The sequence below is a fragment of the Hyla sarda genome, chromosome 4, assembly GCF_029499605.1.
Source record: "Hyla sarda isolate aHylSar1 chromosome 4, aHylSar1.hap1, whole genome shotgun sequence".
NCBI lineage: Eukaryota > Metazoa > Chordata > Amphibia > Anura > Hylidae > Hyla > Hyla sarda.
In genome coordinates this window covers 416,600,619-416,615,849 of record NC_079192.1, presented here as the reverse complement: position 1 = coordinate 416,615,849, position 15,231 = coordinate 416,600,619, and the positions used below count along the sequence as shown (strand labels likewise).

At 43.6% G+C, this 15,231-nt stretch overlaps 1 protein-coding gene across 16 annotated transcripts in view; it reads left to right on the top strand.

The window, feature by feature from the left end:
- Nucleotides 1–2,713: 2,713 nt before the first annotated feature.
- Nucleotides 2,714–15,231, top strand: part of ERC1 (ELKS/RAB6-interacting/CAST family member 1) — a gene marked incomplete at its 5' end in the record, with an annotated part of 92,993 nt that continues 80,475 nt past the window's right edge. For 10 of the 16 annotated variants that reach the window (XM_056517866.1, XM_056517870.1, XM_056517869.1 and 7 more), the window contains 5 exon segments: nucleotides 2,714–2,788; nucleotides 3,121–3,276; nucleotides 7,592–7,684; nucleotides 8,849–9,016; nucleotides 10,944–11,111. In XM_056517866.1, coding sequence (XP_056373841.1) covers nucleotides 2,714–2,788; nucleotides 3,121–3,276; nucleotides 7,592–7,684; nucleotides 8,849–9,016; nucleotides 10,944–11,111 — 660 coding nt within the window. 16 annotated transcript variants of the gene reach the window in all.

The following is a 15,231-nucleotide window of genomic DNA, read 5'->3' as shown; positions in this document are numbered from 1 at the left end:
TTTAGAAGCTGTAATTGTAATGAATACTGATGGTCACCCAACTTTCCGAGACCCCAGAATGCCAATTCTTGCTTAGCTTTTTATTGATACGTGGCTCAATTATTTTAGAAACTAGGCAAATTTTCCTTTCTAGGGTCTGGAAAAGTGGTAACTCTTGTAGGATCTGTAATTACAATGATCTTGCCTGCCACCTAGCTTTTCCATACCCCTGAATGTCCAGTATGCTTAGCATTTCAACACTATATCGATGGACAGGCAGATCTGCCTTTCTGGGGTTCGGTAGTAACACATGTGGCAGCTGTAATGGCAGTCATATTGATTTTCACCCAGCTTTCCTAAACCCCTAAATGTCAAATTTGCTTTATGCATTGGGGGCAGATTTGCATTTGAAATGTAATGGCTCTGGGTTATAGGGCTCATTGGTGATAGTGGTAAAGAAGGGGAGTCATGTCTGATCCATCCACCCAGCTTTCCTGTAGCTGTAAAGTGTTAGTATTTTTCAAAACAGTATGTCTCCAGCTATTGCAAAACTACAACTCCCAGCATGCCCACACAGCCTAAGGCTGTCCGGCCATGCTGTGATTTGTAGTTTTGCAACAGCTGGAGGCACCCTCCAGGACTATGAAGGCATAGCAGACATTGTAATAATTTAGTAATACAAATAATTAAATCTAAAAATTAAAAATAAGAATAAAAATATAAACAATAATAAAATAAATAAATAATAAAAATAAAGAATAAACACAGATAGTTACAATGTTGCAGTTTATTTGGAGCTGTAGAGTTTGCTATGGTGCTGTTGTTCACGGTTTTCCCAGTTAGGGTGCCTCCAGCTGTTGCAAAACTACAAGTCCCAGCATGCCTGGACAGCAATTTGTGTTTATTATTTATATTATTGCAGTATTATTATTAGTAGGAGTATTATTATTTTTATATTCATATTTATTATTCATTTATTAGTATTATTACGAAATTGTAACAATATTGTAGTTTATTCTTAGCTGTAGATAATACAAATAAAATCAAAAATAAAAATAATCATAAAATAAATAAACACAAATTGCTACAGTATTGCAGTTTATTCTAAACTTTAGAGAGTATGAATAAATAAATCCAAATACATTTTTTTAAATAATAATAAAAATACATAATAAACACTCTATTGTTACAATGTTGCAGTTTATTCTAAGCTGTAAAGTCTGCTATAGTCCATTGGTTTCTCAGTCAGGGTGCCTCCAGCTGTTGCAAAACTACAACTCCCTGCATGCCCGGACAGCCAACGGCTGTCCGGGCATGCTGGGAGTTGTAGTTTTGCAACAGCTGGAGGTCCACACACTATAGATACACTGTATCTGCACTAGAGGATTGACCGTCTCTTCGACCTAGAGCAGTGTTTCCTAACCGGCGTGCCTCCAGCTGTTGCAAGACTACAACTCCCAGCATGCCTGGGCAGCAATTTGTGTTTGTTATTTATTATTATTATTATTAATCATATTTATTTCTATTATTTCTAAATTGTTACAATGTTGCAGTTTATTCTGAGCTTTAGATAATAATACAAATAAAAATAGAAATAATAATAAAATAAATAATAAACACAAATTGTTACAATGTTGCAGTTTATTCTAACCTTTAGATCATATGAATAAATCTAAATAAAAATAAACATATTGTTACAATGTTGCAGTTTATGCTAAGCTTTAGATAATAATACAAATAAAAAAAAATAATAGTAATAATAATAAAAAAATAAATAATAAACACAAACTGTTACAATGTTGCAGTTTATTCTGAGCTTTAGATAATAATACAAATTAAAAAAAATAATAGTAATAATAATGAAATAAATAATAAACACAAATTGTTACAATGTTGCAGTTTATTCTGAGCTTTAGATAATAATACAAATTAAAAAAAATAATAGTAATAATAATGAAATAAATAATAAACACAAATTGTTACAATGTTGCAGTTTATTCTGAGCTTTAGATAATAATACAAATAAAATAGTAATAATAAAATAAATAAGCACAAAATGTTACAATGTTGCAGTTTATTCTAAACTTTAGAGCATATGAATAAATCCAAATAAAAATAAACATAGTTACAATGTTGCAGTTTATTTTGAGCTGTAGAGTCTGCTATGGCGCTATAGTCCACTGTTTTCCCAGTTAGGGTGCCTCTAGCTGTTGCAAAACTACAAGTCCCAGCATGACTGGACAGCAATTTGTGTTTATTATTAATATTATTGCAGTATAGTCCATTGTTTTCCCAGTCAGGGTGCCTCCAGCTGTTGCAAAACTGGAGACACGCTGTTTGGAAGCAGTCGCTCTTGTGCCATCTGGTGGATGAAATGGGGACTGCAGTGCCCTGTACAGACTTTGACACTCGCCGATCGTACAGGGTTTAGGACCCCACTTGGCGCCGTCATGCAAGGTTGCTTCCATCTTTGCTACTATGGCGATGCCTGTACTAGCACGGGAGGGGTTAATAGTGATCCCCGGATTCTTTCCTTTGCCTTGAGTAACCTGCAGAGCGGATCTCCGCCACATCCTGCCCTAAGGGAGTCCTCTCCTGGCAACCGTTCCGTTGTCACCCCAGGGTCGTCCTTCCTCGCGTGGCGTCTGGCAGTGCCCGTCTCCGATGATAGGGGGGAGGTGGGAGCTTCGCTCTGGGATCCCCCCAGGTCTCACCTGTGTTATTTTCGTTACAGGAATTTCACCGCCGCTTCGAGAACACTCCGGATTCTGCCAAGACGAAAGCCTTGCAGACCGTGATCGAGATGAAGGTAAGAGAACTCCCTGGCCCCCTCCTCCTCCCGCGAACTGCAATAAGGAGCAGGATCTGTATATTGATGCGTCACCTGGCGCTGATCGGAAAGGACAGGGTTTGGGGGGTGGTCGTAGTCAGGTTGTATTGGTCAATGGATTGTCCTGATATATCGAGTATTGAAGTCTTTCTTAAAGGGAAACGCTCCCGTTTAGATCAGGTGGCATCAAAGTGGCGGAGTCTGACCCGATTAGTAGCCCTTAAGTGCCAGTCACTATGCTGTGATTCGGCAGCCATATTGCTACCGGTCCGGCCATGGTCGTAGTCACGTGACCTTTGGTTGTTTTCTAGGACTCTAAAATCACCTCCATGGAGCGCGGCCTGCGGGACCTGGAGGACGAGATCCAGATGCTAAAATCCAACGGGGCCCTGAGCACCGAGGAGCGGGAGGAGGAGATGAAGCAGATGGAAGTGTACCGCAGCCACTCCAAATTCATGAAGAACAAGGTGAGCGCAGCTCCGAAGTATAATACCGGATCAGCAATGTAATGTATGACCCCACCAGCAGAATAGTGAGTACAGCTCTGGGGTATAATACATGATATAACTCAGGATCAGTACAGGATAAGTAATGTAATGTATGTACTCAGTGACCTCACCAGCAGAATAGTGAGTACAGCTCTGGAGTATAATACAGGTTATAACTCGGGATCAGTACAGGATAAGTAATGTATGTACACAGTGATCTCACCAGCAGAATAGTGAGTGCGGCTCTGGGGTATAATACAGGATATAACTCAGGATCAGTACAGGATCAGTAATGTAATGTATGTACATAGTGACCTCACCAGCAGAATAGTGAGTACATCTCTGGAGTATAATACAGGATATAACTCAGGATCAGTACAGGATAAGTAATGTAATGTATGTACACAGTGACCTCACCAGCAGAATAGTGAGTGCGGCTCTGGAGTATAATACAGGATATAACTCAGGATCAGTACAGGATAAGTAATGTAATGTATGTACACAGTGACCTCACCAGCAGAATAGTGAGTACAGCTCTGGAGTATAATACAGGATATAACTCAGGATCAGTACAGGATAAGTAATGTATGTACACAGTGACCTCACCAGCAGAATAGTGAGTACAGCTCTGGAGTATAATACAGGATATAACTCAGGATCAGTACAGGATAAGTAATGTAATGTATGTACACAGTGACCTCACCAGCAGAATAGTGAGTACAGCTCTGATTATGATGTAAATGAATGACCAATGTACCCTAGAAACACCATAGTTTTGCATTATCTGCAGTTCTGGTTAATTTCAGTAAGATATTTGTGCAGATAATTTATTTATCATGTAAATGTGACAAAAAAATAAACAAAAAGATTGCATATTACAGCTGTTTATTATAGTACATTGCTCCTCTATATAAGGGGCTGTAGTACCCTATGTAACCAACAGGTGGCAGTGCAGCACCACACTTGCATTGTATCAGGTGAAGCCGCTTTCTTCCTGTATTTCCGTGCACTCCGTCCCTTCATTATATGTGTGGACTTATAGTGTGTGCGCACCGCATAGTGACTAATAGAAGAGATTAGGATATACGCCTTTTCCAAGCTGTTATGATTTTGTTTTGTCAATTCATCATTTTGTAATTAAAAAGTTCTATGACTTTCTGATAGACCTAAATGGTCACCGTTTACGTGGCCTCTGCTTACTGGCGGTGAATGGAAAAAAATAAAAAAATAAAAAAATATATATATATATATATATATATATATATATATATATATATATGTATATATATGTATATATGTATTTATTTATATGTGTATTCATTTATTATCAATGTTTGTTTCTCCCAACCTACTCTTGCCCACTAGACTTTGTTACTACACTGCTCAAAACCATAAAGGGAACACTAAACAACACAATGTAACTCCAAGTCACTGACACTTGTGTGAAATCCCACTGTCCACTCAGGAAGAACACTGATTGACAATCAATTTCACATGGAACAGACAACACGTGGAAATTATAGGCAATTAGCAAGACACCACCAATAAAGGAGTGGTTCTGCAGGTGGTGACCACAACCACTTCTCAGTTCCTATGTCTCCTGGTTGATGTTTTGGTCACTTTTGAATGCTGGCGGTGCTTTCACTCTAGAGGTAGCATGAGACGGAGTCTACAACCCACACAAGTGGCTCAGGTAATGCAGCTCATCCAGGATGGCACATCAATGTGAGCTGTGGCAAGAAGGTTTGCTGTGTCTGTCAGCGTAGTACCAGGAGACAGGCCAGTACATCAGGAGACGTGGAGGAGGCCGTAGGAGGGCAACAACCCAGCAGCAGGACCACTACCTCCACCTTTGTGCAAGGAGGAGCAGGAGGAGCACTGCCAGAGCCCTGCAAAATGGCCTCCAGCAGGACACAAATGTGCATGTGTCCACTCAAACGGTCAGAAACAGACTCCATGAGGGCGGTATGAGGGCCCGACGTCCACAGGTGGGGGTTGTGCTTACAGCCCAACACCGTGCAGGACATTTGGCATTTGCCAGAGAACACCAAGATTGGCAAATTCACCACTGGTGCCCTGTGTTCTTCAAAGATTAAGGAAGGTTCACACTGAGCACATGTGACAGACGTGACAGAGTCTGGAGACGCTGTGGAGAGCGTTCTGCTGCCTGCAACATCCTCCAGCATGCTGGGTTTGGCGGTGGGTCAGTAATGGTGTGTGGTGGCATTTCTTTGGGGGCAGCACAGCCCACCATGTGCTTGCCAGAGGTAGCCTGACTGCCATTAGGTACCGAGATGAGATCCTCAGACCCCTTGTGAGACCATATGCTGGTGCGGTTGGCCCTGGGTTCCTCCTAATACAAGACAATGCTAGACCTCATATGGCTGGAGTGTGTCAGCAGTTCCTACAAGAGGAAGGCATTGATGCTATGGACTGGCCGCCCTTTCCCCTGAATCCGATTGAGCACATCTGGGACGTCTCGCTCCATCCACCACAGACTGTCCAGGAGTTGGCGGCTGCTTTAGTCCAGGTCTGGGAGGACATCCCTCAGGAGACCATCCTCCACCTCATCAGGAGCATGCCCAGGCGTTGTAGGGAGGTCATACGGGCACGTGGAGGCCACACACACTACTGAGCCTCATTGGGACTTGTATTAAGGACATTACATAAAGTTGGATCAGCCTGTAGTGGGGTTTTCCACTGTGATTTTGAGGGTGACTCCATATCCAGACCTCCAGGGGTTGATGATTTCCATTAATCATTTTTGTGTGATTTTGTTGTCAGCGCATTAAACTATGTAAAGAGGAAAGGATTTCATACGATTAGTTCATTCATTCACATCTAGGATGTGTTATCTTAGGGTTCGCTTTATTTTTTTAAGCAGTATGTGTGTCAGTGAAGGTAATACACACGCACTCCCTAACAGTTACATCATATTTAATCATGATGTTGGTCTGGCCGCCGGTTGTTCTAAAACTTCTGGGCAATCTCCGAAGCCTGAGTTTACCGTAATCAGGAGATGTACCAGAAGTCCCATGCAAGTCTATTGGACTTCCGGTAAATCTCCTGAATGCGTTATTTTCGGGCTGCGGAGATTGCTCGGGAGTTTTAAACACCCTACTACATGATCAGTGTCATGATAAAATATGATTTCACTGCCTGGCAGGCAGGGGCAGAGAATAGTTGGCGGGGGCTGGGAAATAGGATGAGGCTGACAGGGGAGAGAAGACATCAGTGTTCTGGGGGCTGGGAGATGTCAAGGCAACACAAAAGTTCAGCAAGGACATGCAGCTTATCACTGCTGGGGGTTCAGAAGACTTGGAAAGCTGGGCTGCACGCAGTATGTGTGTTATCCAGCTTTTCTCAAAAGCTAAAATAGGACTACTTTACCAGGCCGGGTTCACACCACATTTTTGCAATACAGTTCCTGTATCAGGTTTTTGATTAAAAAAAAAAAAAAACTGATTCCTCAAAACCTGACTAAACTATTTCAAAACGTTCATACAAATTTTAATCCGTATATGGTTTGAAAAATGATGTCCGGTTGCATCCGTTTTTTAAGAAAAAAAATGTATACGTTTTTAACTTTTCATTCCATTATGAATAAAGTTTCACTTGTTTGATTAAAATTCCAAGGAAAAAAAAACTGTGCAAAGTCAAAAACCGTATGGTGAAAACCGGATGGAACCCGTACGCACATACAGGTCTGTACGGTTCCCATTGACTCCCATGTTAAAAAAAAAAATAATAATAAAATAAAATTTAAAAAAACATATACGGTTTAATACAGTTTTTCAGCCGGACCAAAAGTCGTGGTAGGCCACGCTTTTCTGTCCGGAATAAAAAAAAAAGTAAAAAACCGCATGGTTTGAAAAACGGAGACAACCGTATACATTATGGTGCATACAGTTTTGAATGGGAATTCTATGGGCGCGGTTGTTTGTACGGTTGCATGCGTTTTTTTTTTTTTTTTTTTAAAGAAACCGTATAGAATATAAAGTTATATATTGAGAATCACTCTTATTTTTTTTAACTCCCACAAGGTTTAGGTACTCGGCTAGTATTTTATAATAGTCAGGGCACGTATCAATAATGAAATAATCCATTCACTGACAGAAAGCAGAGGTCATGTCATGTTATGTCATATGGCGATTTAGCTGTACTTACATAGGACTGGGGACTCTGAGGGGGTTTGGGTGGAGTTCCCCTTTAAGAGCGGGTGGTCACACGGGCCCGACAACCCCCTGGGGCTATGACGTTGCTGAGTTTTTTTTGTTTTTCGATATCCTGACAGATAGAGCAGCTGAAAGAGGAGCTGACCGCAAAGGAGGGCCAGGCGGACGAGCTGAGGAAGAGAGTGTCAGCTCTGCAGACGGAGCTGTCAGGAGTAAGGCTCCCTGTTGTCTGTCCGCTGGCTTTCCCTGTCTCTTGCTGGCGGTCTGCGCTGCCTCTAACCGCACTCTATATATAACTCAGTGAGCACTCACACTAACCGCCACACTCACACGACACCCGGCCGTGACACCGGCCCTTTAAATCTAGAGAAATCTCCCAGTAAATACAAGTCACCGAATTCCCAGGAAAGCTGGGTGACCGCTCATTGGAAATCCCACTTGGGTAGCTGGAATCTGTTACTACAGTGTTTCCCAACCACAGTGCCTCCAGCTGTTGCAAAACTACAACTCCCAGCATGCCCTGATTGACAGGTTGGAAAACAGTGCACTCTATAGCATTTGTTTCCATTTAGGGGGCCTCCAGCTGTTGCAAAACTACAACTCCCAGCATGCCATGATTGACAGATTGGAAAACACTACACTCTATAGCATTTGTTTCCATTCAGGGTTCCTCCAGCTGTTGCAAAACTACAATTCCCAGCATACCCAGGCAGCCTCTAGCACTATAGAGAAGGAAAAAACCCCAGTGGAGGAAACCTGTAGGGACACCATGGCTGGAGGATTGTCCTTCCCTTGGGCTTAGAGCAGTGTTTCCCAACCAGGGTGCCTCCAGCTGTTGCAAAACTACAAATCCCAGCATGCCCGGACAGCCGAAGGCACTTAGGAGCGAGGAAAAACCCCAGTGGAGGAAACCTGTAGGGAAACCATGAATGGAGGATTGTCCTTCCCTTGCGCTTAAAGCAGTGTTTCCCAACCAATGCGCCTCCAGCTGTTGCAAAACTAAAACTCCCAGCATGCCCGGACAGCCGTTGGCTGTCCGGGCATGCTGGAAGTTGTAGTTTTGCAACAGCTGGAGGCACTCTGGTCAAGATACACTGCTTTAGATTCTGCAGTTTTGACTTTGGTCCCAGGCCTGACCCAATAAGGCAAACTCAAACTCACACCCAGCTTTCCCAGTTACAGATAGGACCATTCATTGAATTGGGAATTTCTGAGGCCTTGTATTTACTGGTGGATGTGTTATTCTCCTTCGGGGGGCGCTCTGTTTTTGACTTGGCGTCTTGTTTGTCTGGGTTCTCTGGCGGCCGTCTCTCTCAGGTCAGTGGTCTCTCTGTCTCGTCTTCCGTTTTCTCCTGACTCTGTGTCGCCCCCTGCAGATCGGGCAGGTGAAGCAGGAGCTCTCCCGGAAGGACACGGAGCTGCTGGCCCTGCAGACCAAGCTGGAGACGCTGACCAACCAATTCTCTGACAGCAAGCAGCACGTGGAGGTCCTGAAGGAGTCGCTGACCGCCAAGGAGCAGCGCGCCGCCATCTTACAGACCGAGGTGAGCGCGACATTCACGTGACGGCTTTATATATGTGTGTGAAGGGGCTGGAGGCACAGAACCAGAAAAGTGGTAGGTGGAGTTAGGGCTCTACTTAAAGGGGTACTCCGCTGCTCATCGTTGGGAACAAACTGTTCCAAACGCTGCAGCCGGGAGCTCGTGATGTCATAGCCCCGCCCCCTCATGACATCACGCCACGCCCCCACAATGCAAGTCTATGGGAGGGGGCGTGACGGCCGTCACGCCAGCTCCCACTGACTTGCATTGAGGGGGCGGGGTGTAAATTGATGAGGGGGCGGGGTTATGAAGTCACGAGCTTCAGGCACTGGCTCCAGCGTTTGGAACAGTCGGTTCCCAATGCTGAGCAGCGGAGTACCCCTTTTAAGGTTTGTGGTTAGATAACTGGGCGGAGTTAAGGCATAATTTTGGGAGGTGGGGGAAGATTAGTGGGTGGAGTTATGTCTCTAATTTGGCAGCGGGGTTATTTTAGTGAATGGAGTTGACGCTTTAATTTGGGGTACAGTTAGATTAGTGGGTGGAGTTATGGTTCTACTTTAGAAGAGGGGTTAGATTATTGGGCGGAGTTAGGGCTATTTGGGGGTGGGTTTAAATTAGTGGGTAAAGTTATTGCTCTATTTGGGGAGAGAGGGTTAGTTTAGTAGGTGGAGTTAGGGCTCTATTTTGGGATAGGGTTAGATTAGTGGGTGGAGTTTGGACTCTTCTTTGGGAGTGTGGTTTGATTAGTCGGTGGAGTTAGAGCTTTATTTTGGAGGTGAGAGAAAATTAGTGGGCGGAGTTAGGGCTCGTCTTTGGGGGTTGGGTTAGATTAGTGGGTGGGGTACCTCTACTTTGGAGGTGGGGTTAGATTAATGGGTGGAGTTAAGGCTCTGCTTTTGGGGATGGATTACATTAGTTGGTGGAGTAGCTCTGCTTTGGTGGGGGTATTAGATTAGTGGGTGGAGTTTGGGCTCTTCTGTGGGGGTGGGGTAACATAAGTGGGTGTGGTAGCTCTACTTTGGAGGTGGGGTTAGATTAATGGGTGGAGTTAAGGCTTTCTTTTAGGGGTAGGGTAAGATTTGTGGGTTAATTTAGGGCCCTACTGCAGGGGCGTGGAGTGTGGCGGAGTTTGGAAGCCTTGTTAAGGTTTACATTGGGTGGGATTTGTTTGTGTTTTTTTGTATAGGCTGGTGGGCGGGGTTAGATTAATGGGTGGAGTTAAGGCTCTGCTTTTGGGGTGGGATTAGATTAGTGTGTGGAGTAGCTGTGCTTTGGGGTGGGGTTAGATAAGTGGGTGGAGTTTGGGCTCTTCTGTGGGGGTGGGGTTAGATAAGTGGGTGGAGTTTGGGCTCTTCTGTGGGGATGGGGTTATATAAGTGGGTGGCGTTCAGGCTCTTCTGTAGGGGTTGGGTTTGATTAGTGGGTGGAGTTTGGGCTCTTCTGTGAGGGTGGGGTTAGATTAGTGGGTGGAGTTAGGTCATACTGTGGGTGGAGTTCGGGCTCTTCTGTGGTGGTGGGGTTAAATTAGTGAGTGGAGTTTGGGCTTTTCTGTGGGGGTGGGGTTAGATTAGTGGGTGGAGTTCGGACTCTTCTGTGGGGGTGGGGTTAGATTAGTGGGTGGAGTTCGGGCTCTTCTGTGGGGGTGGGGTTATATTAGTGGGTGGAATTTGGGCTCTTCTGTGGGGGTGGGGTTATAAGTGGGTGGAGTTCGGGCTCTTCTGTGGGGGTGAGGTTATATTAGTGGGTGGAGTTCGGGCTCTTCTGTGGGGGTGGGGTTAGATTAGTGGGTGGAGTTCGGGCTCTTTTGTGGGTGTGGGGTTAGATTAGTGGGTGGAGTTAGGTCATACTGTGGGTGGAGTTTGAAGGTCTGGTTAGGGCACTACATTGAGTGGGATTATTCAGCATATGATGTGCTGCCCCCTCTCTGCAGGTGGATGCGCTGCGCCTGCGGCTGGAGGAGAAGGAGACTATGCTGAACAAGAAGACCAAGCAGATCCAGGAGATGTCTGAGGAGAAGGGAACCTTATCTGGGGAGATCCACGACCTCAAGGACATGCTGGACGTCAAGGAGAGGAAGGTGAACGTGCTGCAGAAGAAGGTGAGCCATCCTCAACTATAAGATCTCTGCTTGCTGTCAGTGCAGGCAAAAAGTATTCCTAAAAATTGTTAACATGCAGAGACTGTAAATCCCGTCCTGACCAAATGCTTCTCACAGCTGAGGGTTTGTTACAATGTATTCAGTCTACACAGTGCGGTAAACACATCACACACCTTGTGGTCACTGATATGATGCTGTAATGTAATTAAATATATCAGTGGTCTTCAACCTGCGGACCTCCAGATGTTGCAATACTACAACTCCCAGCATGCCCGGACAGCCGTTGGCTGTCCGGGCATGCTGGGAGTTGTAGTTTTGCAACATCTGGAGGTCCGCAGGTTGAAGACCACCGAAATATGATATTGTGCAGAGTAGATGTGTATCGGAGGTCCACACTTAAAGGGGTATTCCAGGAAAAAACTTTTTTTTAAATATATATCAACTGGCTCCAGAAAGTTAAACAGATTTGTAAATTACTTCTATTAAAAAATATTAATCCTTTCAGTACTTATGAGCTTCTGAAGTTAAGGTTGTACTTTTCTGTCTAACTCCTCTCTGACGACACCTGTCTCGGGAAACGCCCAGTTTAGAAGCAAATCCCCATTGCAAACCTCTTCTAAACTGGGCGGTTCCCGAGACACGTGTCACCAGAGAGGAATTAGACAGAAAAGAACAACCTTAACTTCAGAAGCTCATAAGTACTGAAAGGATTAAGATTTTTTACTTGAAGTAATTTACAAATCTGTTTAACTTTCTGGAGCCAGTTGATACACACATATATATATATATAAAAATATTTTTTTTCCTGGAATACCCCTTTAACGCCTTGTGGTAGGATAGTAGATTGGAAGCTACTAGCGAGGTGTAGTCTGTTACTTCTGTTATCAGAGGTGCAGTTCTGTGCTCTCACCAGAAGATGGCGCTGTGTGACCATTGCTGTATATACATTAGTAGTGATTTCCGCACACACAGTAGTGACTGACATGACTTGCTGGGACATGTAGTACCACCCTGTCTGGTGTAAGTTTGCTATAGTAATTCTCTATGGAATTCTTATTTATACAGGGGCTTGTTCTCTCATTACCCATTACCCTGGTCTTATATACTGGGGAGTTTTCAGGCCCCTCCTCCTTATTGAGGCCCCTCCTATCTGTCAATATGAAGCCAATTTCTGATCACCTGTTTGTAGTTTTTAAAGGGTTACTTCCCTGGAAAACTTTTTTATTTTTTTTTAATCAACTGGTGCCAGAAAGTTAAACAGATTTAAAAAAAATCTTAATCCTTCCAGTACTTTTCAGCTGCTGTATGCTTCACAGGAAGTTCTTTTCTTTTTAAATTTCCTTTTCTGTCTGTCCACAGTGCTCTCTGCTGACACCTCTGTCCATTTTAGGAACTGTCCAGAGCAGGAGAGGTTTGCTATGGGGATTTGCTCCTACTCTGGACTGTTCCTAAAATGGACAGAGGTGTCAGCAGAGAGCACTGTGGGTCAGACAGAAAGGAAATTCAAAAAGAAAAGAACTTCCTGTGCAACATACAGAAGCTGATAAGTACTGGAAGAACTAAGATTTTTATATAGAAGTAATTTACAAATCTGTTTAACTTTCTGACACCAGTTGATTTAAAAAAAAAAAATATTTTCAAGAGGAGTACCCCTTTAAAGCTGCGCTATCATGGAGGAGGGAAAGAATAACTATATATATATATATATATATATATATATATATATATATATATATATATATATATATATATATATACAGTGAACCCTCAAGTTACAATATTAATTGGTTCCAGGACGATCATTGCATGTTGAAACCATTGTATGTTGAGACCATTACTCCATGGAAACCTGGTAATTGGTTCTGAAGCCACCAAGATGTCATCCAAAAAATAGGAAAAAGTGAGAATTAAAGAAAAATAAGTAGATAACTAATATAGATAAAGCAAATCCTTACATATAGGAGTAATAAAGATCAACTGGGAGCTGTAATTACTGTCTATGTCAGTGTTTTCCAAGCATGGAGCCTCCAGCTATTGCAAAACTACAACTCCCAGCATGCCCGGACAGCCTTTGGCTGTCCGGACATGCTAGGAGTTGTAGTTTTGCAACAGCTGGGGGCACCCTGCTTGGGAAACACTGGTCTATGTAGAGGACTGGAGCTTCTTTGGGTCAGTCAGTGCATACACTTAAGTAATACAGGTGTTTTACCAGTGAAATGTCCATTCTGATTGGTCGGTTCTTCCAGCCATTGACACGTTTCACAGATCTGGACTGTCTGTACATTGTATGTTGAGTCTGGTTTCAACTTACAATGGTCCAGAAAAGACCATTGTATGTTCAAACTATTGTATGTTGAGGCCATTGTAAGTTGAGAAGTTGAGGGATCACTGTATATGTGTATATATATATATATATATATATATGTGTATATATATATATATATATAAATAAAATACCTACCCATGGTAGGTGGATTTCAGACTACATCGGCCTCCAATAGACAATGCAGCTGAGCTGGAGTCCCTGATTGTAGCTGTGATGGAGCAGAGCTGTAGCGTAAAGCATGGAGTGTATGTGATGCACAGAAGTTGCACTCTAAAGGGGTATTCCAGGAAAAAACTTTTTTTTTTTTTTTTATATCAACTGGCTCCAGAAAGTTAAACAGATTTGTAAATTACTTCTATTAAAAAAATCTTAATCCTTCCATTCATTATCAGCTGCTGAAGTTGAGTTGTTGTTTTCTGTCTGGCAACAGTGCTCTCTGCTGACACCTCTGTCTGTCTCAGGAACTGAACAGAGTAGAAGAGGTTTGCTATGGGGATTTGCTTCTAAACTGGGCGGTTCCCGAGACAGGTGTCATCAGAGAGGACTTAGACAGAAAAGAACAACTCAACTTAAGCAGCTCATAAGTACTGAAAGGATTAAGATTTTTTAGTAATTTACAAATCTGTTTAACTTTCTGGAGCCAGTTGATTTATAAAAAATGTTTGTTTTTTTCCTGGATAACCCCTTTAAGCCACTTGTATTCTTCTGTAAAGTGTTTCCATCCTAAAGTTGAGGCCCGGCGGGTGCAGGGAGAGGTCATCCATATTACACTGTAGGATCAGGTACCAGTCCCTGGGTGCGGGCGCCACCACCACCGCCGCCATTGCTGCCAACTATCTCCCCAGTCATTGATGTCTGCTGGAAATGTCTTCTAGATACAGTATGGGCAGGATGGTGCCAGGTCTGATGTGACGGGCACTGTGCCCATCTTCAGTCCTCATTAATAAAAACTGCAACTGGACTCCGATACTGGATAAACTGGTTTGACCGTCTAAAGGGCAGCCTCAATTTAAAGGGGCAGTAACCCCTTGTTAACACAGTCCGTGGCCCTATATATTCTCTGTGAAGATCTCCACCCAAGACAGAGGGCATGCTGGGAGTTGTAGTTTTGCTACAACTGGCGACAAACACTCAACTGATGCGTGAGTGCTCAGCCAAGTTGTGCATGCACGTGTATGTCAAAGCTATTAGCTCTGTAACGCTTTAGACGATTTCAGCAGGATTTGGCAACCACTATATGCAGTTTTTCCCAGTGTGTCTCCAGCTGTTGCAAAACTACAACTCCCAGCATGCCCGGACAGCCTCCAGCACTGAGGAGAGGAGGAAAAAAAACCCAATGGAGGAAACCTGTAGGAAAACCATAATTGAAGGATTGCCCTTCCCTTGGGCTTAGAGCAGTGTTTTCCAACCAGGGTGCCTCCAGCTGTTGCAAAACTACAACTCCCAGCATGCCCGGACAGCCTTTGGCTGTCCGGGCATGCTAGGAGTTGTAGTTTTGCAACAGCTGGGGGCACCCTGCTTGGGAAACGCTGGTCTATGTAGAGGACAGGAGCTTCTTTGGGTCAGTCAGTGCATACACTTCAGTAATACAGGTGTTTTACCAGTGAAATGTCCATTCTGATTGGTCAGTTCTTCCAGCCATTGACACGTTTCACAGATCTGGACTGTCTGTACATTGTATGTTGAGTCTGGTTTCAACTTACAATGGTTTCAACTTACAATGGTCCCGGGCATGCTGGGAGTTGTAGTTTTGCAGCAGCTTGAGGTTGTCAAATGCTGCTGAAATAGTCTAAA